Source organism: Dasypus novemcinctus, chromosome 16 (assembly GCF_030445035.2).
Source record: "Dasypus novemcinctus isolate mDasNov1 chromosome 16, mDasNov1.1.hap2, whole genome shotgun sequence".
NCBI classification, from domain to species: domain Eukaryota; kingdom Metazoa; phylum Chordata; class Mammalia; order Cingulata; family Dasypodidae; genus Dasypus; species Dasypus novemcinctus.
Window position 1 is genome coordinate 22,080,023 of NC_080688.1, and position 26,293 is coordinate 22,106,315.

General features: G+C 42.2%; 1 protein-coding gene across 3 annotated transcripts in view; it reads left to right on the plus strand.

The window, feature by feature from the left end:
* The window catches only part of LOC101413553 (zinc finger protein 596-like), a 148,350-nt gene that overhangs the window by 86,049 nt on the left and 36,008 nt on the right, over positions 1–26,293 (plus strand). Inside the window, exon 11 of one of the 3 annotated variants that reach the window (XM_071208418.1) lies at positions 1,486–6,846. The exons of the other annotated variants lie outside the window; for them this stretch is intronic. Within the exon in view, the coding sequence (XP_071064519.1) occupies positions 1,486–1,489 (4 nt within the window). The 3' untranslated portion in view covers positions 1,490–6,846. Of the gene's footprint in view, positions 1–1,485; positions 6,847–26,293 lie in introns of those variants that run through there. 3 annotated transcript variants of the gene reach the window in all.

The following is a 26,293-nucleotide window of genomic DNA, read 5'->3' on the forward strand; positions in this document are numbered from 1 at the left end:
TTTGTAGGAGGAGTTAGTCTTACTCCTTCCTACTCTACCATCTCCCCTGGACCCTGTGCCATAATTTGTTTCTCATAATTTACTTTTACTATAAGTTGATGTTCAGTTAGAGTCTCCTTATTTTAGGGAACATCTTTTTCTAATACTACGTTTACTGTCTGTCAGCAAACATTTCAAATTCTGTACTATGAAAACATTCTAGAGAAGATGATATAACTGAGCTGCATCCTTCAGCTCATTTTTTACATATAGAAACCCAGTTGTTGATTATTCTCATTCCTTTTTTTGTCTGAGTTCTTCCCAAAGATATTGATGAGGCCTTGGGAGGGGAAAGAAAGGGAGGAAATCCTTGTACTTCCTCATAAAATGTGTCCATTAGGCTCACAAAGAGCTTACAATTCTTTTTTTAAAACATTATTTATTTATTTTAAGATTTATTTATTTCTCTCCCATTCTCCCTGCCCCAGTTGTCTGTTCTGTGTCTCTTTGCTATGTGTTCTTCTTTGTCTGCTTCTGTTGTTGTCAGAGGCATGGGAATCTGTGTTTCCTTTTGTTGTGTCATCTTGTGTCAGCTCTCCGTGTGTGTGGCGCCATTCCTGGGCAGGTTAAACTTTCTTTCACTCTGGGTGGCTCTCCTTACGGGGCGCACTCCTTGCACGTGGGGCTCCTCTAGGCAGGGACACTCCTATGTGGCACGGCACTCCTTGTGCACATCAGCACTGCATGTGGGCCAGCTCCACACCGGTCAAGGAGGCCCGGTGTTTGACCTGCAGACCTCCCATGTAGTAGATGGACACCCTAACCACTGGGCCAAGTCTGCTTCCCTACAATGTTTTTTTTAAGATTTATTTATTTATTTATTTATTTATTTATTTCTCTCCCCTTTCTCCCCGCCCCCCCAAACCAGTTGTCTGTTCTCTGTGTCTATTTGCTGTGTCTTCTTTGTTCACTTCTGTTTTGTAAGTGGCACAGGAATCTGTTTCTTTTTGTTGCGTCATCTTGCTGTGTCAGCTCTCCGTGTGTGCGGCGCCATTCCTGGGGAGGCTACACTTTCTTTTGCGCTGGGCGGCTCTCCTTACAGGTCACACTCCTTGCGAGTGGGACTCCCCTACATGGGGGACACCCCTGCGTAGCACAGCACTCCTTGCATGCATCAGCACTGCGCGTGGGCCAGCTGCACATGGTTCAAGGAGGCCTGGGGTTTGAACCGTGAACCTCCCATGTGGTAGACGGATGCCCTAACCACTGGGCCAAGTTGTAGGAAATTTTTTTGTGAAGTTCACACTAAGGAACAATTATGGAAAATTCTCTCGTTTCAAAAAATTACATTTTAAACCTAAGAGCCAGGTCCAGATTTTTCCCACTCAAGTTCAGCCTTGTCTGTTTGTAACCTCATTTCCCAGTAATCTAGAATTTTTTGCTGTTTTCTGTGTGGTTTTTAAAATTTGGTGAACCCTTTTCTGTCTTTATTTGTTTTTCTTTCAGTTAGATTTCAAACTTGTGTGACGATGCTATAATTCAACGTAGCTAAGAAGCTCCCTTATGAAGACTTTAAAATAATGAGGTAATAAAAATAAATAAATAAATGACACAGCAAGCCATAAGACATAACTGTAAGCTCATGACTGATAAAGAAAATGTATGCTTAAACTTCTCTCCTAGAAACTCTTAGAATAATCTGATCTGTGCACTGCTTGACCACCATTGTATCAATAGATCCCTTAGCAATTGCTGTAAAGCTGTAACTTCAGCCCTACTTACAAACATTGTAAAGGCTCATTTTACATATTTACTATGAAAGTGTAGCTTCTGTCCTACTGGAAATCACTGTGAACACGTGAGCCTTGTTTATCACTCCTGAGCACTGCACTTTTAAATTATGCTACCCCTTCACATGCCCTCTCCATCTGCATGTAGACACAAGGTATAAAAATCCCCTCTTGCTTTCCAGCAAGTTTAGTTCAATTGTCGGAAGTGTCATGCTCTCTGGCCGCTGCCAAAGAAGAGTATTTAAGCCTTGGCCAGTCTCAGACTCCCCAAGAGAAAGGCTATCCCCTCTGGACAATTGAGGGTGAGGCTCCACATAAGCCCCCTATTAAACACTCTTTGTTCACCAAAAAAAAAAAAAAAAAAGAAACCTAGTAAAAAACAGTGAATGGAAACAAGAGTTAATTCTTCTATTTTTGATTCCTAAACAGAAACTGCTCCTCATAATGAATGGTGTGTTCCCTTTCTATCAGTTCTTGTTGCCACAATGTTGGTTCCTCTGCTATAGAGTAGACTTCTCAGACTTCATGTGTTTGGCTGCCAGACACTCCCTTGTCTGCACCTCCACATGATCTAGCTCTAATGTCCTCTTTGGGGTTGGTTGAGAGGGATCAATCTTTGGTCTTGACCTGGAGGTCGGTGTCATTGGAGTTTAGCTAGTTTCCCTGGCTGCATTAGGGTGGTGCACCCCCATGCCTCTCTGTCATTTGAACCAAGAACCATCCTTTGTGTAGGGACTGATTCCCACCTCCTGAAGGCTCAGCACATTGATTTGGCTTCTCAATGACCACAGCTGGAGCTGTTCTTTGCACAAGCCCTGGGAGTTCTCTCCACCCTGTCCCTGGCTTGCTGGGGCTATTCATTTCACCTGTAAACTTTAAAGTCTGTGAAAGGTAAGTTGACCCAAAACAAGAGGTTTAGAAGAAAAAAAATCAGTTTGATAATGAGATTGAGAAATTCATTAAAGAAAAATATGAGCACTGTGTCATTCCAAACTGCTAATGATCATTTTTGTGATCTTTAAGAAATATTTTTTCACTTTTCAATCTATTGGAAATATTTCAAAAGATTTTTGTTTGTAGAACAAGAAAACTCATTTTGATGTGAAATATGCAAAAGAAAAAAGAAAATAATGTTGGTGTTGGCATTTACATTTTATACTTTTTCCTTTTTATTTTTCCCTTTTGCCTTTTTTCTTCCTTTTTTTCTTTTTTCCCTTTTTCTTGTTCTTTCTCTTTTGCTTTCTTTTTTATAAAAAACAAATCCGGATAAGGGCAGTAGAAGAAAAGGAAATTATAAACCCATATCCCTTGTGCATATTGAAGCAAAAATCCTCAAAAACAGAGTAGCAAATCAAACCCAACAGTAGATTAAAAGGATTATACATCGTGACCAATTAGAAATTACTCCTTCAATGCAAAGATGATTTAACATAAGGAAATCAATATAATACACCACATGAAAGGGATTAACAACTAAAAGTACATGATCATCTAAATTGGTGAGATAAAGAATTTGAAAAAGTCCAACATCCATCCATGATAAACACACACACACACACACACAGGAAACTAGGAAAAGTATGGAATTTTCTCAATATGACATCTTTGAAAAATGCACTCAGTCATTACATTCAAAAGTGGCAGCCTGAAATCTTTCCTCCTATGATCAGGGACAATAAGAGGAGGGACATTGTCACCAATGTTATTCAATATGGGACTGGAAATTTAGACATAGAAATCAGAAAAAAAAAAAAAGAAATAAAAGATATTTAAATTGGAAAGGAAGAAGTTAAACTATCCTTTTGCTGATGATTCCAAATAATCCAAAAGATAGCTACTAGAATGAATAAAGCATGGTCATCAAATTTGCAGGATAGAAGATAAACAACTGAAACTCAATTGGGTTTCTGTACTACACTAATAAACAATCTGAAAGGGTAATCAAGAATACAGTTCTACTTATGATAACATCTAAAAGAGTAAAATTAGGAATTAATTTAAGCAAGGATAGGAAAGACTTGTGCATTATAAAACTATAAAACCATATGAAAGAATTAAAGAGGAAATAACTACATCAAAAGATATCCCTTGTTCATGGATTGGAAGATTTATTGTTATTATGATGTCCATACGACCTATTGCAATCTAATATAATACTATTAATATGGCCTGTGCATGAATTCAAACTTATCTAATTCTATATCCAAGTATGCCTATTTCCCAGAAAGCCAAGTAAGTGATATGGGCTTATAGGCTTTCAGTATTCAGGGAGGATGCAGACTGAATGTTAATCAAACTTACATCCTGAAGGAATGTGGGAGATATGTTAATTCAAGCTTCCCTGGAATGTACACAATATGTTAATTCAAGCCTACCTGATACCCAAACAAACTCTTAAAACTCTAAGAAACTAACAAAGAAAGTCTTTTTGCATAAAAGAACCACTTGATTTCCCTGTTCTTACATTGTCTGTATAAAAGGGACCTAGAAATCCTATTCAGGGTTGGTTTTTTTTGGGCAGAAGTCCATTGGGTTCAGCCGGCTGTTAATAAATCTTCCTTCTCAAAGATTTCTCATGACCTGGCCTTCAGTACCATGATCACCTGACTTCTCTCTGCCATAACATCTCTGGGGGCTCATCTGGGATCACTGAGAAGACAAGAGATGGCAAGAGTTGATTACCCCTCTCAGACGCCTCTGAGAAGTCCAAGAGGGCCCAGATGAACCCCACCCTGGGGGCCCTGGTGGCGCCTGGACACCTTTTAGTCTTGAAAGAGGTTGTGGACTGTAACAGAGGCCTCTTGGAGAAATTGGAGGCACCAGAGGTTTTCCAAGAATGAAACAAGGAGCTCCACACACCAGACGGGTAGGACCCCCAGAGCATAGTGCAGGAAAAGCCTGATTCTGAAAAGTCAGGAGGGGAGTCTGATCAGCTCTTGAAAAGCCCCTAGTGCTTCCAAGGAGAAGGGAGGAAACCATCTTCTCTAGGTTCAAGAAAGGAAAGGAAGGAGAGTGGTTGTGTGCATGTGAACTGTGGAGATTAAGTAAGACACAGAGACACACTTCTGTGGGGTGAGTTTGGAGTCCCAATCCATTGTTTCATGGTGACCTCATCTGGTCAAGGGCAGTCTGGTGGGCCTCCCTGCAATGGGACACTCTTCTGAGTCAGGGGCTTATACTGACCCACTAAGGCTAAGAGGTCTATAAGTTCCCATGAGGGATGTGGCTGGAGACGGACTAAGTAAAAGGCTGAGTGAGTGCTGTGCGATGTCAACACAGGATGGAAACATGGGTAACACACAAAGTAGAACAGTGTTAGGTTGTATGCTGAAAAACTTTCCCCAAGTATTCCATGGACATGTATATGGCATAAAGTTCCAGCCAGGAAAGCTTAGAATGTTTTGCGAATGAGAATGGCCAACTTTCAGCATGGGCTGACCACAAGAGGGCTCCTTTGACCCCAGATCATCCATAAAGTCCAAAACATGGTAACCAGAAAACCAGGGCTCCCTGAACAGTTCCCATACATCAATGGCTGGCAGGACAATGTGAGTCAAAGTCCACTCTGGTTACAGAAATATATGACTAAACAAGCCAGGATTTGCCTGATACAAAAGACCAGAGATGCCGTCCAAGGAACAAGGCCAAACACGCACCTTGCAAAGGATCCAGAGGAAGTGATCCCCAAATCTAGTGCTGACCCACCCATTCTAGAAGGGACAGGTAAAAATGACCTCCCACCACCTTATGCAGTTGCTCCAACCATGCCATTACTGAGGAATGGGGATAAGGCACCTTCTCTGAGCAGCACAATTGCAGCATTACCAGAGCTGCACCTGCTGGTGCCTTCTCTAGCAGTGCGATCTTGGCATTCCCAGAGCTATACCCACTTGCACCTTCTCTGAGCAGTGTGATCTTGGCAATCCCAGAGCTGCACCGACCAGAGTGTCCCCTGAACAACATGATCTCAGTATTCCTGGAGCTGTGCCTACTGGCACATTCTCTGAATAGTATGATCTTGGCATTTCTGGAGATGCACCACTGGCTCCTTCTCTGAGCAGCTCAACCTCAGCATTCCCAGAGCTGCACCTGCCAGCGTGTCCCCTGAGCAGCACAACCTCAGCATTGCCAGAGGTGCACCTGCTTGTGCCCCCAAAGCAACGTGTCCTTGCCTTTCCCACAGCCATCTTCTCTAAGGAACACAGCCTTTACACCCCTGCAACCACTGTCTCCCTCAGTCTTGGCCCCCAGCAGCATAGTGCCATGCTCCCAGGTATAAGTGCCAATGATCAGTCAGGAAGAAGTTCCCAAGAGATGGGAACTCAGATGATGGGGAGCCCTGCAGACAGGTGGAGCAGGGAGAAGGGCCATCCTACAGTTACCTCTTCATGAAGCCTGAGCTCTGATTTATTACAATACCAATGGCCAGATCCAAAGAGCAAACTGAATGTTCATGTACCAACCCTTCACTACCACCGACCTCTTTAACTGGAAAAGTCACACCCCACTGTACTCGGCGAAGCCTCAGGCCATGACAGACCTCTTCCAATCCATCATACAGACCCACAAACCTATTTGGGCTGACTGTAAACAACTCCTCATGACCTTACTGAAATTTGAGGAGAGGACATGAGTCACACAAGGGGCTCTAACCTGGCTCAAAGAGCACCCACCTGAGGGAACCCTAGACAGAGACCAATATGCCCACACACTGTTTCCAGACAAGGATCCCCAATAGGATTCCAATGACATGACTGGGCTCAACCAATTACAAACTTTCCATAGAGCCTTAGTCAAAGGGTTCAGAGCTGGGAGCTGAAAGACAGAAAACGTGACAAAGACTACCCAAGTCCTACTCAGTTCCATAAGCAGCTGTGCGAGGTGCTTTGTGTATACACACCCTTTAATCTGGATGCTCTAAAAAGCCAAATAATGGTCAATGCAGCATTCATTGCCCAATCACAGACTGACAGCCGAAGAAATCTAGAGAAGTTAGATGGGTTCACTGGCACGAACAATTCCTAGCTCATGGAGGTAGCCACCAAGGTTTACATCAACCACAATGTAGAAACCAAAAGAGAGGAAAACTGGAAAATGAAAAAGAAAGCAGACCTTGCAGCAGCAATAGTCAAAAGAAGAAACCCCGTGTCAAGCAAAGTAAACTGGGACACCCCTGCCTCAAGGTGGGGACCCAGCTCTAGGGTGAAATAAGTATGTGCACTGCAAGGAGGAAAGACACTGGAAGCAGGACTGCCCAAACAGGTCACTCAACCCCATCACCCCCAAGAAAGCAGCCAAAGCATTAGCCAGGAGGGCAAGCAAAACGTTGCAAACTAAGCCCTGGGTTTGCAAAAATTCAGAAGGAAAACCTGTAAATCAGCTCATTGGACTCATGGGAATAGAGGGTTCTGATGAAACCTCTTAGAATAGGCTGGGTTCCTATTCTCTTGGCCCCATAGAGCCTATGGTCAGAGTTCAAATTGGAGGCAGCACTACACATATGATGGTTGACACTGGGGCTCAACACTCTGTAATGACCAGACCAGTTGGGCCATTATTTAAAAGACAAACCGCTTTTGTAGGAGAAACTGGTAAAACCACCAAGTGGCCCTTCCTCCAAGCTAGGACCTGTAACACTGGGGGTAAAGAAGTCACTCATGAGTTCCTGTATCTCCTGGAATGCCCAGTCCACCTCCTGGATTGTGACCTGCTGTCTAAACTACAAGCTCAGATTACCTTTGACACCAAGAGGCAATCCATGTTAACACTGGGACCCCCAAAACCTCTGAAAGTAGTGCTAACTCTCCCTCTGCAGGAAGAATGGAGACTGTTCTGCCTCAGCAAAGCTGGCCAATCTATGGCTGCATAGCTCCGCTTTGAAGATGTGCCTGAAATATGGTCAGAGGTATGGACATTCCTCCAATTATTGTTGAAATAAAGCCTACAGCCAGGCCAGTGAGCATAAATCAATATCCAGTTCCAGGTGAAGCACAAGAAAAAGCCCAGTTACATGTTCAGAGATTGCTGAATGAAGGCATACTAAAGCCATGGATCACCCCCCTCTTCCCAGTTAAAAAGGCTGATGGGGATTACAACTTGGTCCAGGACTTGCAAGCAGTCGGCTCAGCAGTAGTGACCCTACAGGTGGCAGTCCCCAACACTTACACTCTCCTCAGCTTATACCCTCATCAGCAGTCTACTTTTCATGCCTGGATCTTAAAGACACCTTCTTCTTCATTCAAATAACACCCCAGAGTCAACCGATTTTTACCTTTATGTGGGACGACGCAAGCTCCAGGGAAAAGCAACTGCTAATGTGGACATGGCTCCCTCAGGGATTCAAAAATATGCCAACTATTTTTGGACAAGCCTTGGCCAGTGATTTCAGGACCTTTAAATCACAAAGCCATAATTGTTTTCTCACCCTATAAGTAGATGGCCTCATCCTCAGAAGTCCCACCTACCAAGACTCTGCTAGTGGAACCCATGCCCTCTGAAAACATCTGCAATGATATGGTTATCATGTGTCTAAAAAGAAAACCCAAATCTCCCTACCTCAGGTCAAATATCTAAGTTATAAAATAGCACAGGGGCTCTGTGAATTAGGGCCTGAAAGAAAAGAAGCAAACTGTAACCTTCCTGAGCCTTGCTTTAGCTGAAAGTTGCAAGAAATCCTTGGAGTGGTTGGATTTGGCCATATTTAGGTCCCCAATTTTGGGGTCCTCGCATACCCTTTGTATGAAGCCATAAAGGGGGGAGATCATGAACCACTGCTCTGGGAAGGCCCACAGAAAGACACTTTTACTGCTCTCAAGCAGGCTATGACGGAAGCACTGAGCCTTGGGCTTCCAGATCTCAGTAAACCATTCTACCTCTATGTCCATAATTGTCAGGATATCACAGTACGAGTACTCACACAGCACCTGGGTCCCTGGCAAAGACCTTTAACCTATCTATTCAAACAACTGGACACTGTAGTCCAGAGATGGCCCTCATGCCTGCAAGCTGTAGCAGCTACAGTGAAACTAACACTAGCAGCCATAAAATTAACCCTTGGGTTCCGGCAAGATGGTGGCTGAGTGAGCTTGCCTTGCCGTCTCTCCTGGGAAGAGGCAGCTGGGCACCGCTGGAGGTTCTCCGGGACCAGGCTTTTTCAGGATTTTTTCAGGGCAGGAAGTGTCTGGACATCGATTTGGTGGGAAGGTAACGGAAAGGACTGGTCTATAAGATATAAATTGGGACTTTTCAGGAGGGGGAAGCAAGATGGCGGCTGAGTGAACTTCCCGGTTACTAGCTCCTGGGGGGAATTGGCTGGGAGGCGTCGGAGACTCTTTGGGACCGGCTGTTTCGGGATTTTTCCTGGTCCGGAGGTGTCTGGACATCGATTTGGAGGGAAGGTAACAGAGAGGATCCATCTGTGAAATATACACGGAGATCCCAGCTACATGTGGAGGATTCCCTCCTTGGGTAGGCGGAGCCGAGGCAGCTAGCACCGCGCGGAGCCCCGGCGGGCGGCGGCCAGGGTAGCTGAGTCCGGCCGAGCCCAGCTGAGCCGCGGCGGGCGGAGGGGCGGAGCCCAGCTGAGCTCGGCCGAGCCCAGCCGCACCGCGCCGGGCGGCGAGCGGGAGAGCTGAGTCGCGCTGCGCCGCGCCGGGTGGCAGGCGGGAAAGCCGAGCCCAGCCGAGCCCAGCCGAGCCGCGGCGGGCGGCGGGCGGGGGACGGAGCCCAGCTGAGCCCAGCCGAGCCTGGCGGTGGGGTTTCTGTTCTTTGGTTTTTTTTTGTTTTGTTTTTTTATTTTTTTATTTTTTAATTTTTTGTTGTTGTTGTTGTTCTTGTTGTTCTTTTTTTTTTTCAACCCTCTCTTTCTTGTCCCCAATATTCTTCTTATACTATTTTACCTTAACAATACAATAGGTCCTACAGGAAATACCTCACATTTGCTGGGTTTCCTCACCCTCCACTGCCTCATTTCTCTGTGAATAGATTTAGCCTATCTACACTATCCCCTTTCCCCTACAACTTGATATCCTCCACCATCTGCTATCTCTCCTATATTCCATCTCCCTTTCTTTGATCCACAAAGTGTCTAACTCTTAATTTCTAATACCTTTGTTTAGTTTTCCATCTGGTATTCATCCCTGAAACTATTACCTTTCTTTTCTCTTTCCCTCTCTCACGAAAACAATAGCCTCTTAGTACGTACCACATTCCTCCCATATTCAGTCGTCTACCTCATTATAGGTACTTTCCTACTACTATAACTCTACACAATTTACATGATCTAACCTCCATCCTCCCAGAACTCATATTGTTGCTTTGTAAACATATATCACCAATACTACTTCACACTTTCTCCTTCCTTACACAATTGACTTTCCCCAGCACTAATACTTTCCTTTAAAGTGAGCTTAACTAGCAATAAGAAATTGGAATAAGAAGAACAAAGTGACAAAGAGAAGATATAACACTTACGCAAAAACAACAGCTAATTAATCTCCAAGACTAGACAAAGAAGCTAAGGAACTGATTAAACCCGTCAAAGAAAAAATGTTGACAAGACAGCAACAAAAATCTACAAACCAAACCAGTAATCAGGAAAACATGGCTGAATCCAATCAACAAACTGAAAATCAGGAAGGGGGGCAGGACTTCGCACAAGCAATGAAAGATCTCAGAACATTTATCACTGACAAATTTGATGAAGTAATGAAAGAGGTTAACAGCGTCAAGACAACACTTGGAGGGGAAATTGCAGACATGCGCAAAAAAATAACAGATATGATGGAAATGAACACCACAATTCAAGAAATCAAAAATACACTTGCAGCAAATATCAGCAGACTAGAAGAGGCAGAGCAGAGAATTAGTGATGTGGAAGACAGTGCATTGGAAATCAAACAGATAGTAGAAGTGGTCAATAAAAAGGTAGAAAAAATCCAGATAGGACTTAGGGACCTGAATGATAACGCAAAACGCTCAAACATACGTATTATAGGCATTCCAGAAGGAGAAGAGAAGGGAAAGGGGTCAGAAGTAGTGTTGCAGGAAATAATGAATGAAAACTCCCCAAATCTACTGAAAGAGACAGATGTACATATCCAAGAAGCACAGCGCACTCCACTGGTCATAAACCCCAACAGGCCCACCCCAAGACATATACTTGTCAAATTATCCAATGCTCAAGACAAAGAAAAAATTCTAAAAGCAGCAAGAGAAAAGAAAACCATCACATACAAGGATAACTCCATAAGATTAAGTGCTGATTTCTCATCTGAAAAGATGGAGGCAAGAAGGCAGTGGTATGATATAGTCAAGGTACTAAAGGAAAAAAATTTCCAACCAAGAATACTCTATCCAGCTAAACTAGCATTCAAAAATGATGGAGAGTTCAAAATATGAACAGATAAACAGAAACTGAAAGAGTATATCAACAAGAAACCTCCCCTTCAAGAAATTCTTAAGGGAATTCTGCAGGAAGAAAGGAAAAAACAGGACAGTCAGAGATGGAGGAGAGTGTAAAAGCAACAAGAAAGACAAAAATAGAAGGGGAAAATAAAATAATACAAACAAAATATAACAAACACAAATCCAACCATATGGCTACCATAAATAACTCTCTAAACGTAATAACACTGAATGTCAATGGATTAAACTCACCTATCAAAAGATTCAGACTGGGACACTGGATAAGGAAATACGACCCATCTATATGCTGCCTACAAGAGACACATCTTAGACCCAGAGACTCATGGAGGTTGAAAGTGAATGGCTGGAAAACAATCATACAAGCAAACAACAACCAAAAAAAGGCAGGAGTAGCTATATTAATATCAGACAAAATAGACTTTAAATGCAAAACAATTGTGAGAGACAAAGAAGGATACTATATTTTAGTGAAAGGGACAATTTGTCAAGAAGATCGAACAATCATAAATATTTATGCTCCTAACAAGGGCACCTCTAAATATGTGAGGCAAACGCTGGAAAAACTAAGTGAAAGAATAGATGCATCTACAATTATAGTGGGGGATTTTAATACACCACTATCAACTCTGGACAGAACATCTCAAAAGAGAATCACTAAAGAAACAAAACATTTGAACAGTATATTAGAAGAGCTGGATCTAATAGACATATATAGATCAATACACCCAAACACAGCAGGATATACATTTTTCTCAAGCGCACATGGAACATTCTCCAAGATTGACCATATGCTAGGCCACAAAGAAAGGCTTAATGAATTCAGAAAGATCGAAATCATACAAAACAATATCTCTGACCACAGTGGAGTCAAGCTGGAAATTTGCAAGGGACAGAGACCCAGACTTCACACGACAATTTGGAAATTAAAGAGCACACTCTTAGAAAAACAGTGGGTCAAAGAGGAAATCTCAAAAGAAATCAATGACTACCTTGAAACAAATGATAATGATAACACAACATACCAAAATTTATGGGATGCAGCAAAAGCGGTACTGAGAGGGAAATTTATAGCCATAAATTCATATATCAAAAAAAGAAGAAAGAGCAGAAATTGAAGAATTAACTGCACATTTGAAGGAATTAGAAAAACAACAACAAAGTAACCCAACAGGAAGAAGAAGGAAGGAAATAACAAAGATAAGAGCAGAACTAAATGAAATAGAAAATAAGAAAGCACTTGAAAAAATAAACAAGACCAAGAGCTGGTTTTTTGAGAAGATCAACAAAATTGACAAACCTTTAGCGAGAGTAACAAAGAAAAAAAGAGAAAAGATGCAAATACACAAAATAAGAAATGAGAAAGGTGATATCACCACTGACCCCACAGAAATAAAGACTATCATAAGAGGATACTTTGAAAAACTATATTCCAACAAAAATGACAATTTAGAGGAAATGGACAAATTCCTAGAAATACATAAGCAGCCCATACTGACGAAAGAAGAAATTGATGATCTTAACAAACCAATCACAAGCAAAGAGATAGAATCAGTCATTAAAAATCTCCCAACTAAGAAGAGCCCAGGGCCAGACGGCTTCACAGGGGAATTCTACAAAACATTCCGGAAAGAACTAACACCAATCCTGTTGAAACTATTCCAAAAAATTGAAACAGAAGGAACACTGCCTAATTCCTTCTATGATGCCAACATTACCCTAGTACCAAAGCCAAACAAAGACACCACAAGAAAGGAAAATTACAGACCAATTTCTCTAATGAACCTAGACGCAAAAATACTTAACAAAATACTTGCTAATCGTATTCAACAACACATTAAACGAACTATACACCATGATCAAGTGGGATTTATTCCAGGTATGCAAGGATGGTTCAACATAAGAAAATCAATCAATGTAATACACCATATAAACAGATTGAGAGAAAAAAACCACATGATTATATCTATAGATGCAGAAAAGGCATTTGACAAAATACAGCACCCCTTCCTGATAAAAACACTCCAAAAGATCGGAATACAAGGAAACTTTTTGAACATGATAAAGAGTATATATGAAAAACCTAAAGCCAACATTGTTTACAATGGCGAAATCCTGAAATTCTTCCCTCTAAAATCAGGAACAAGACAAGGATGCCCATTGTCTCCGCTCCTATTTAACATTGTCTTGGAAGTACTGGCTCGAGCACTGAGACAAGAACCAGATATAAAAGGCATTCAAATTGGAAGGGAAGAAGTCAAAATTTCATTATTTGCAGATGACATGATCCTATATATAGAAAACCCTGAGACATCTACAACAAAGCTCCTAGAACTCATAAATGAGTTTAGCAAAGTCGCAGGTTATAAGATCAATGCGCAAAAATCAGTAGCATTTCTATACACCAATAATGAGCAAGATCAGGAGGAAATCAAGAAACAAATACCATTCACAATAGTAAATAAAAAAATCAAATACTTAGGAATAAATTTAACTAAAGAGGTAAAAAACTTATACATCGAGAACTATACAAGATTGTTCAAGGAAATCAAAGAAGACCTAAATAAATTGAAGAATATTCCCTGTTCATGGATAGGAAGACTGAATATTATTAAGATGTCTATCCTACCAAAACTGATCTACACATTCAATGCAATCCCAATAAAAATTAACACAGCCTTCTTTAAGGAACTAGAAAAACTAAATATGAAATTTATTTGGAATAAAAAGAGGCCCCGAATAGCCAAAGACATATTGAAAAAGAAAAACGAAATAGGAGGAATCACACTCCCTGACTTCAAAACATACTACAAAGCTACAGTAGTGAAAACAGCATGGTACTGGCATAAGGAGAGACACACAGACCAATGGAATCGAATTGAAAGTTCAGATATAGAACCTCATGTATATAGCCATATAATATTCGATAAAGCCACCAAACCCTCACAACTGGGAGAGAATGGCCTATTCAACAAATGGTGCCTGGAGAACTGGATAGCTATATGTAGAAGAATGAAAGAGGATTACCATCTCACACCTTATACAAAGATCAACTCAAGATGGATCAAAGACCTAAATATAAGAGCCAAGACCATAAAGACCTTAGAAAGCAGTGTAGGGAAACATCTACAGGACCTTGTAATAGGAAATGGCTTCATGAATATCACACCAAAAGCACGAGCAGCAAAAGAACAAATAGATAAATGGGACTACCTCAGAATTAAAGCCTTCTGCACCTCAAAGGAATTTGTCAAGAAAGTAAAAAGGGAACCCACACAATGGGAGAAAATATTTGGCAACCATATATCTGATAAGAGACTTATAACTTGCATATATAAAGAACTCATAGATCTCGAAAACAAAAAGATAAACAACCCATTTAAAAAATGGGAAAAAGATTTAAACAGACACTTCTCCAAAGAAGAAATACAAATGGCTAAAAAGCACATGAAAAAATGCTCCAAATCCCTAGCTATCAGGGAAATGCAAATCAAAACTACAATGAGATACCATCTTACTCCCATAAGATTGGCAGCCATGAAAAAAACAGTAGAATACAAATGCTGGAGAGGATGTGGAGAAAGGGGAACACTCATCCATTGCTGGTGGGAATGCAGAAGGATCCAACCATTCTGGAGGACAGTTTGGCAGTTTCTCAAAAAATTATCCATAGATTTGCCATATGTCCCAGCAATACCACTGCTGGGTATATACCCATCAGATCTGAAAACAAGGACACAAACCGATATATGTACACCAATGTTCATAGCAGCATTGTTCACCATCGCCAAAAGTTGGAATCAATCCAAAAGTCCATCAACAGATGAGTGGATCAATAAAATGTGGTATATACACACAATGGAATACTACTCAGCTGTAAGAACCAATACACTACAATCGCACGTGATAACATGGATGAACCTTGAGAATCTTATGTTGAGTGAAGCAACCCAGGCATTGAAGGACAAATACTATATGACCTCAATGATATGAAATAAGTTAACTGCCTCAGAGAGCTAGAGTCTGGAAAAGTGGCTTACTGGAAATCGGGGGGTGGAGGAAGGATGTGAGTTAATGTCTGTAGGGGTGGAATCTGTGATGAGCTGGGGGTAAGTATGAGCACAAAGAAGGGACAAAATGGGGGCAAGGGGTTACCTTCGGGTGGGTTTTTCTGGGTTTGAGGGGGGCTGGGGATGGGAAGAGGGGTAATATGGTCCAAGAAATAGGTGGGAGGGAGGGGCAACATACAAACATGGGAGAGTGCCAGAAGTTCATTGAGAACTAAATGTTGAGTAAAACGTATCAAAGTATAAGTAGGAGGGTTACCTGGTTAGGACGCTCAGGGGGTATGGTCTGATGCGGGACGGACTCCGGAGGGAATAGCTGAAGGCTCATTTTGCCAAGGTGGGTTCTACCATTGGGTGGGGTGGACCCATATCCTGGGGAAGACTAATGCCGTCGAATAGAGAGAACTGTATCTCTCGTGAGAAAGGACGGCTCCCAGGGCATTAGATTGGCAGGCGTTGTGGGCCCTAAGGGGAGGGGAAAATGGACGTGCAATGGATGGAACAAAGGTAAATAAGGGGGCAAAAGAGGAGTTATGTGAGAGTACACGAGGATGAATATTAAACAGCTAATATTACACCAAAAACATATAGGGGACGACAGAATAATAATGAAAATCATAAGACAAAACATAGGATAACTAAAAAATTTAGAAAACTGTACAACCTAAAGTATGGACCACATAGTAAGCACAAATGTTACCTTGTTTGAAAACTATAGTTTCAGAATCTGTACATCAGTTTCAGGAAATATGATATGAATAAGTTAAAAGATTATTGCTGTGGAAGGGAAAAGGTTTTATGGTGGATCTGGGGAAATACTGTATATCGTATATATGAATTTTGGTGATCCAAGGCTCTTCTGAAGCTGGCATTATGTTGGGACTCACTTTACGGGAAGTTTTGGATGACAGAGTGGTTCAACAATGGCAGCGGAGGAATACTGATATGGGATGTTATTGACAGGATATATATGGTTGACAGGGAGTTATACAGGGCATATGCCCAGGGTATATGGTAATGTCTATATATACTCATAGTGGAAACAATTAAAAACAACAGCTGGGGGGGTACTGGGCTCCTGGCCGGGGGGTCACTGTTGTGGGCCCTGGGAGAGCAGCGGCAATCCTCCAGGTGCAACGGCAAGAACCAGGAAGGAAGGAGGGCCCAACAGTGGGCTCTTGATACTAATGGCTACACTTTTGAGCCTATGCACCTGCAATAAGAACAAGACCTAGAGTAGCATTGTGCCTGGGGGTTTCCTCCTGACAGCCTTCATGTTACTCAAATGTGGCCACTCTCACAGCCAAACTCAGCGTGTAGATGTGATGCACTCCCCCCAGCGTGGGACACGACACCCGGGGATGAGCCTCCCTGGCACCGAGGGATCACTACCACATACCAGCTGAAGAAGCAACTAGAAAATGACCTTGAATTAAAGATTCAATGCGGAACAGCAGAATATACCTGTCTACATATAATAACATGACTTCGGGAAGCGGTTTGACCTAATGTAAGGGGGAAATGGAAAGGAGAAATGAGATTATAAGGCTGTGAGTCTCTAAAAAAGAGTCTGGAGGTTGTCAGAAGGAATACCCCTATGTACAACTGAACAGAGTCTAAGAGACAGATAAGGTAGATACAACCCCAGGTATTGGTTCTTTTGAGGGATAAAGAGACCCACGGGTTCTATGGTCATGGCAGAAGGGGTTCACTGCCATGACAGATGGCCCTTCTTTGGAGCTGGTGTTTCTGCGTGATGGAAATGGACTCAGAGGGGATCTCTTTTCACAAGACTTGCATGCTACTTTATTGGAATTGTAGTTGGTGCTGGGTTTAAGATATATGTAGGGGATTTGAATCTCTGGACTGATAATATGACACCCAGGCCCAGAGCCTCAACAGACTTCAGCTCCTACACTTTGACTTATTGGACTTACTCCACTCAGCTAACATGGAGTTGAAGAAGGTCAACCACCACAACATGGAGCCTAGAGTGTCTACAACTGGAAGCCGGAAGAGTGCATCCAGTACCCATGTGCAATCTAAGCCCTCACTTGACATAGGTGTGCAATGGACACAACCAATCCAATGTCCACAGAGAAAATGTGGAATGGGTGTGGGAACGGTAGCCATGGGGGCTGCTGGGTGTGGGGAACGGGAGGAAGAGATGAGATGTGGAGGCGTTTTCGGGACGTGGAGTTGTCCTGGATAGTGCTTCACGGACAATTACGGGACACTGTAGATCCCCCCAGGGCCCACTGGATGGAACGTGAGAGAGTCTGGGCTATGATGTGGACCATTGACTATGGGGTGCAGTGATGCTCAGAGATGAACTTACCAGGTGCAATGGATGTATCACGATGATGGGAGAGAGTGTTGCTGTGGGGGGAGTGGGGGGCGGGGGCGGTGGGGTTGAATGGGACCTCATATATATTTTTTAATGTAATTAAAAATAATAATAAATAAATATTTAAAAAATAAAAATAAAAAATAAAAAATAAATTAAAAAAAATAAATAAAAATTAACCCTTGGGCAGCCAATGATTGTTCAGATTCTGCATGCAGTAGTCACAATCTTACAAACCAAAGGAACACACTGGCTTACTAACAGCCACCTGGTTAAATATCAAACCCTATTATATGAAAATCCATCCATCCAAATGGAACTCCTAAAAACCCTGAATCCGGCTACCCTGCTACCTGTTGAGCCAGGAGTTCCAACCCATAACTGCATGGAGACATTGCAAGAGGTGTATTCTGCAGGCCAGACCTCCAATACCAGCCACTACCAAATCCTGACATGGATTTCTTCACAGATGGGAGTAGCTTTGTTCAGGGCGGTGATCAGCAAGCAGGACATGCTGTGGTGACCTCCAAAACCACAGAGGAGACCCAGCATCTCCTGGATAACACATCAGCACAAAAAGCCAAACTCATTGCCCTCACCCAAGTCTTTCAACTTGTGGCTGGGGCCAAGGTTAACATTTACACAAACTCCAAATATGCCTTCCTTACCCTGCATGCACATGGAGCCTTATACAAACAAAAAGAATTCATTGACTCAGGAGGAAAGGACATTAAATTGGCACATAGATTCTGGAACTACCAGAACAGTTTGGTAGCCCATCAAAGTGGCTGTGATGCTCTACAAGGGACACCAGACAAGCCACAGGACCATCGCTCAAGGAAATTGAAGGGCAAATGCTGGAGCAAAAAGAGTGGCATGGGAGGGATCTCTATCTGAGGACCTGGCAGCTGCCCTCATTCCCCAGCCTCTTAATTATCAGAAACTCCAGTATACACTGCTTGCTCTCATCCCACAGCCTCTGAATCACCAGGAACCAAAATATACTCAAGCCGAGAGAGAGTGGATACTTTCTGAGAGCAGAACACAAGGAGCAAATGGGTGGTGGATATTGCCTGAACACATAATAGTTGTGCCCCAAATATTAGCCACAACTGTAGTTCAGGACTACCATGAAAACACACACTTGAGAAAAACCCATCTTAAAGAAGTGTTAGAAAGATTCTTTTACATCCCAATTCTAGCCCCAATCACCCATGCCGTATGCCACTGGTGCATGACATGTGCAAAGAATAACCCTCGCCAGGGACCCATGGGTGCCCCAGGAGTACAACAAATCAGGAATATGCCTCTTGAAGATCTAGTAGTTGAGTTCACTGAAATGTCATAATCTGGAGGCTACAACCACCTCCTTGCCCTCGTTTGCACCTTTTCCTGCTGGATGGAAGCCTTCCCCACTTGGACTAAAAAGGCTGAAGAAGGTGGCCAAAGCTCTGCTCAGGGAAATCATTCCTTGATTTGGGCTACCCCTCTCAATTGGCTCCAATAACGGACCCACCTTTGTCTCTGAAATTACTCAAAAGATTGCCAGAGCACTGCATATCTGATGGAAACAGCACACTGCTTACCATCCTCAAAGATCAGGAAAATTAGAGTGAATGAACCATTCAATAAAGACTTACATTGCCAAGATTTGCCAAGAAACTGGGCTAACATAAGTGCAAGTACTCCTGAGTGCCCTCCTCCAAGTTCGAGCCAGCCCAAGCCAAAAGCTAAGCCTAACCCCTTATGAAATCCTCTTTGGAAGCCCCCCCCCCACCCCACCCCCTTAATCTGAGCTATAGAAGGGGATCTCAGAGAAAGAGAAAACTTATCAATAGCTCTGCAAATGATCAGCATAGGAAAAACCCTACATAACCTTCATCACTGGGTCAAAGAAAGGGCCCCTATTAGCTTAAGCAGCTCCATATACCCATACGAATAGAGAGATGCAGTTTGGGTCAAAGACTGGAAGTCAGCTCCACTAACTCCTTGATGGCAAGGACCCTATCGTGTCATTTTATCTACTCCCACTGCAGTTAAAGTAGCTGAAGTCACACTGTAGATACACCATAGCAGGGTCAGGCGAGCTGCCCCAGAGTCCTGGACCTGTATTCCAAACACCCAAAACTCAACCAAACTCATCTTGCAAAAGAACAAAATTCCAAACCCTGCTCCAGTCACATCCCAGAAGCTCCCCTGTCCACTAATAATCAAAGGTTGAGGACGCAACACCAAGCTCTGCTCCAATCACACCCAGAAGCTGATTGGTCTATGTATAGCTGAAGAATAGGAATCCAGTTTAATCCCAGTTACAATGTCCCTTTGGTTATTTTCCCTACTCCTAGCCCTGACCCTCCCCTGGTCCCAGGTCGGCACCACAGAGTGTGACCCATGTATCCAAGAAGTGTAAATGGGGTCCAAGTCAATACTACATCAATACATCATAGCCATTCTACCTACCTGCAAGGGCCACATAACCACCAGCCAGTTTCAGGGAATCTCCTATAGTGTCTGTAAAATATCTGGCCAAATAACCTGCTATGACACCAAGCCCCCAACAGTCTCCTATTCATGGGAAATAAGACCATTTAATCAAGATAGGGAGCTACTTAACTCCACCCCAGTCACTAGCTGGAACGAACGAGTAGCCCTCTTATTTGATGCATGTCAGGTTATAGACTCCAGATGCCATGGAATGCCGACTGTGGAGGGCTCAGCTGGGAGCAGGAATATACTCATAACAAGTATTTTTTGCTCCAAAAGTGAAAAGTGCAGCCCAAGGTGGGTGCTTCTGGTGCAAATACATAGGTGAATACTACTACCCCTACTGGTCCTGTGTCACCTGGGCCACCTGGCCACAGACACAACTAGACAAACAGCTGTCCTCACCAAAGGAACAGCACCAACTGTTTACATGGTCAGTGTAACCCCTTAAACCTCACCATCCTTAGCCCTGAATCATGGCAGACCCAGGGAGTCCAAATGGGCCTCCACACTTACAGAAAGAAGTAGACCCAGGAGCCTACATCTGGGTTGGGAATCGGGAACACCCACTCACAAGTAAAGCCCACTCTGTGTTCCACTCCTTCTGTGAAGAAATGGAAAGACCGTTTTCCATTCTGCAAATAACAATACACCTCTTTATAAACCTAGCTCAGGTAGTAGGGAGAACCTTAAATGTCTCACCATGCTATATATGTGGAGGACCTAATATGGGAGACCAATGGCCCTGGGAAACTAGAGAATAAAATTACAGCCAACCATATAACAAAACTGGCCTCCCAGCCATCCCCTGAGATGGTATGTGGCCCTTGCAAACTTCTGTCATAGGAAAATATTGTGCTGCAAGTGTATGCCTCAAATCCTCCCTATGTGTTGGAAACCTAACATGTGCAGGGGGAAGATTCCAAAATCACACCACCAATACAATGGAGACTTGGGAAACGTGGAATGAATCTGATCTCATTCTCATAAATTGTACTTTCCCCAAATTAATCACAGTGTGGCACTCCCTTTACTGGGTCCCTTTACTGCTCCAAATGGTCTGTACTAAATTTGTGGGAAAGTCGCATTCTGAGAAGTTCCCCAAAATTGGTGTGGTACTTGTATGCTTGGTACTAAAAATACACATGGAAAATAATGATTTTGGATCCCTACCTGTCACAATATTAAATAATTAATTTAAAATTGAGCAATGGCCTAAATGTAAGAGCTAATGTTATAAAATTCTTAAAGAAAACATAGGTAAATATGTTAAGTACATTGTATTAGGTAATGGACTTTTATCAATTACACCAAAAACACACAACAAAGGAAAAAATAGCTAAATGGGCTTTATCAAAATTGAAAACTTTATTTCCCCAATGGACATTATCAGTAACTAAAAGACAACATACAGAATGGGAGAAAACATTTGGAACTATATATCTGATGAGGGTTTAATATCCAGAATACATAAAGTAATCCTTCAACTCAACAACAAAAAGACAACAACCCAATGAAAAAAGGGCCAAGGATTTTAATAGACAATTCTCAAAAGAAGATAATATGCCAATAAGTGTAATAAAATACACTCAACGTCATTAACCTTTAGATAAATCAAATTAAACTATAGTGAGATGACACTTCCCACCCACTAGGATGGCTATTATTTTTAAAAAAACAGAATTTAACAAGAATGTGAAGAACTAAGAAGCTTAGTACATTGTTGGTAGGACTAGGAATGTACAATGCTGTAGTCACTGGAAAATCATTTGGTGATCTCTCAGAAAGCTAAACTGAGAATAACTATATCACCTGGCAATGCCATTCCTAAGTAGATACCCAAAAGAGTTGAAAGAAGTCTCAGATATTTGTATGCCCATGTTCATAGTACCACAATTCACAATAGCAAAATAGAAAAGGCAACCCAACAGTCCATCAACAAATGAATGGGTGAACAAAATGTCATATATCCATATATATCTTAGTTTGCCACAGGGCTACTGATGCAAGGTGGCCATATTGTGTGAGATATTTTAATGGGAAATTTATTAGGGTGAAAACTTACAACTTCAAGTCTATGAAATGTCCCAATCAAGGAACCATCAGAGATGCTTTCTCACTGAAAGTCAAGTACTAGTAATTGCGGTGTCCTGGAAAGTGGTGAAACAAGGTGGTAGTTGTCCTCTGTTGAGGTCTCTGCCTTTCCCTCCATACTTAATGTCTTTGTAGTCATAAGCTGCTCCATGGGCCCAACTTCTTTGGGGATTTGTGCTTCAGCTTTAGCTGTTAGCCAGTCCTTGAGTACTCTCTCTCATGCAGCTCAGTCAAAATGGCAAAGCTCCCTAGTGAATGTGTCTCTTTCTCTTTGACCCCATTTATATAAATCTCAGCAAGTGGGGCAGAGACCCAACCTCTGTCATGCCTCATTGACATAGTCCAATCAAAACTAATGTAACGAATGATGGGATGATCAAAGCCTTCTACTAATGTAATAAAATTAAAGGGTCTCACACCCACAGGAATGGATAAATTTAAAAACATAATCTCTTTGGATTCACCAAATTGGAATTGCCATGCCATATAATGAAATGTTATTCAGCAGATACATGCTACAACACTGATGAACTTTGAAGACGTCATATTGAGTGAAATAAACCAGACACAAAAGACAATGATTGCATGATTTTTCTGAAATGAAATACCTAGAATAAGCAAATTCAGAATTACAGAGAGGAGATACATTAGTAAAGATGGAGGGACAGAATGGTGCGTTAGGGCTCAATAGGTTTGAGTTTCTGTTTGGAATGATGAAACTATTCAGGAAATAGTGATGAAAATTACACTATACTGAAAGCATATATAATGTAACAGTATTTTCATTTAAAGGAAACAGCAACAATCCCCCAAGTGCAATGGCAAAGACCAATAAAGATGGATGGTCCAACAATGAGCCCTTGATACTGATGGCTATGATTATGAACCTGTGTGCCTGAAATATGAACTAAGCCTAGAGCTGCAGGGTGCCTAAGAACCTCCATGTTGCTCAAATGTGGTCACTCTCTAAGCCAAACTCAGCGTGTAGATGCATTGCCTTCTCCCCAGTGTGGGACATGACTCCCAGGGATGAGCCAAGGGATTACTACCAAGCACCAGCTGATGATGTAACTAGAAAAGGACCTTGAATAAAGAGGTCAACTCAGACCGGCAGAATATCTCAGCCTACATGTAATATCAGGTGTTAAAAACTGCTTTCTGACTGTGGATAAAAAGGGGAAATGGAAAGGACAAGTGATTTTATATGTTTATGAGTCTCCAAAAAAGAGTTGGGAGGTCATCAGAGGGGTCAGGCTTATGCAGGCCTAAGCAGGGTACCAGAGATAGCCAGAGTAGATAGAAACCCAAGTACTGATTCTCCTGAGGGCTACAGAAACCCACAGGTTCTATGGTCATGGCAGATGACTCGAGTTCAGTGCCTTGTCACTTGGCCCTACTTTGGAGTTTGTGTTCCTGAGTGTGATGGAGTTGGGCTCAGATATGACCTTTCTACACATGCCTCTTCTGTTACTTTTACCAGACCTGTGGTTGGTATTGGGGTTGGTGTATACTCAGGAGACCTGAATCTCTGGACAGTCCATGTGACAGCCAGGCCCTGAGCCTAAACAGACTTGCAACTCCTACCTTCTGATTTATTGGACTTACCCTGGAGGTGAAGAAGATCAACCACCATACCAGGGAGCCAAGAGTACCTACAACTGCAAGTAGGAGAATTGCATCCATCATCCATGTGGAATCTAAGCCCCCTCTTGATATAGACTGGGCATAACCATCCCAGAGTCCATAGGATGGAGGAATAGAGTATGGATTATAGTGGACTGACTGGTGTTTCTGCTGGGGAACTATTGTGATTAGTAATAGAAGAAATTGTAGCATTGATGTGGAGAAAGTGGCCACAGTAGCTGCTGATGGTAGGGAGAGGGAAGAAGAGATATGATGTGGGGGCAATTTCAGGATTTGGAGTTGTCCTGGGTGGTGCTGCAGGGACAGAAGCTGGACATTGTGTGTCCTGCCATGACCCATGGGGTGGACTGGGGGAGAGTGTAGACTACAACCTAGACCACTGTACATGTGGTGCAGCAGTGCTCCAAAATGTATTCACCAGGTCAGTCAGTGAATGAGCCACAATGATGGAAGAGGATATTGATGTAGGAGGAGTGGGGTGAGGGGGGTTGGAAGTGTACAGTGACCTCATTTTTTTTTAATGTAGCATTTAAAAGAAAATAAAGAAGAAAAAAATGATTAAGGTAACTTTTGAGGTATATATTTTACCACAATTTTAAACAATGCAATAAACATGCCTAAATATATTACTAGAACACTTCTAATTCAAAAGACCGGGGAAACGGACTTTGGCCCAGTGGTTAGGGCGTCCGTCTACCATATGGGAGGTCCGCGGTTCAATCCCCGGGCCTCCTTGACCCGTGTGGAGCTGGCCATGTGCAGCGCTGATGCGCGCAAGGAGTGCCGTGCTACGCAAGGGTGTCCCCTGCGTGGGGAGCCCCACGCGCAAGGAGTGCGCCCATGAGGAAAGCCGCCCAGCGTGAAAAGAAAGAGCAGCCTGCCCAGGAATGGCGCCGCCCACACTTCCCGTGCCACTGATGACAACAGAAGCGGACAAAGAAACAAGACGCAGCAAATAGACACCAAGAACAGACAACCAGGGGAGGGGGGGAAATTAAATAAATAAATAAATCTTTAAAAAACAAAAAAACAAACAAACAAAAAAAAAAAGAGTGGATCTATATTATTTTATATTCTCCATTCTTTGACCCAACACTTTAATATAGTACTTATGATATCAAAAGATACTCAAATGAGTAAAGATATAATTTCATAGGGAAACCTTTGTTGGAGCAGAAACTGAGAACTCCAAGGAAGAGAAAAAGTAATCGGGAATAGACTGCAGAAGGACACAGTGAGGAGAGGGCACTGTGTACAAGTGTGATCCTCAGGAAATCACCACTGAGAGAGGTAGTAGATGCCAGGATGGTGGCAGGCTCGGTATGGGATAAATAGTGAGTGGTATTGCAGTCTGAACCTTCAGGAAATTGGTAGTTCGTACACAAGATCCTGAGTCTGTAGGAAATGCCAGAGGTGTCTGCCTCCAGGTGTAAGCAGTATTTATCAGAATCGTGGGTGCAAGAGAACAGTATACAATAACATACACACATGGAATTAATGACAGTCAAGAAGCAAAGGTGAGCTAATGATTTAGAAAAGTAATATGAAAATTATTGAATATAAAGAAAAAACAAAATGCTAAATTAGGAAGTGGATGTGACTCAAGATTGAGCACCCACCTACCACATGGCAGGTCCCAGATTCTGTTCCTGGTGGCTCCTAAAGAAGATGAGCAAGGCAGCAAGCTGATGTGACACACTGATGTGATGGGCTGATGCAAGTGGCTGGCATGGCAAGCTGAGGCAACAAGAGACACAAGGAGGGAAATATAAGAAGAGAACCACAAAGTATGGAGGCAAGGTGGCTCAATTGTTTCGGTGCCTCCCTCCCACATGGGTTGTCCCAGGTTCTGTTCCTACTGCCTCTTAAAAGGAAGATAAGCACACACCAGACTCAGCTAGAACAAACAACAAAGGGGAGGGAGAAATAAATAAATTTTTAAAATCTTTTAAAAATACTAAATTGGAATGAAAATTTAACAGGTGATCAAACATGGTAGGTGAAATGGTGGAAGGGTGAGGAATAAACATTTGAGGGGAAGAATATTAAAAATGACTATTGAAAGTATTATTTTTTTGCCTAACTACAAAAAAAATTTTTTATTAACTTGAAGGTAAAATTATGAATGTGCAGTGTTAAAATCAAGTTTTATTTTTATATTATGAACAGAGAAAATCACAGTAGTTCTTAAATTCATGTTAAAATGCCCCATAGTGCATTGAATTATAGAACAACCATGTTTTCAACAACACTGAACTAAAAATGAACCTCTACATAATATATTATTTAGGTATTTAAATGATATTAAGGATAATATGAAAATTAAACTTCTTCATATTTATTAAATCTATTTAAACATAGCTTGCAATTTTTATCTAGGGTCCTACAGAAAAGTTCAGACAATTCTGGACAAATTTTATTCTGTACAAGTATAAATTCTGCTAATAGCATGAGATAAGTTGATT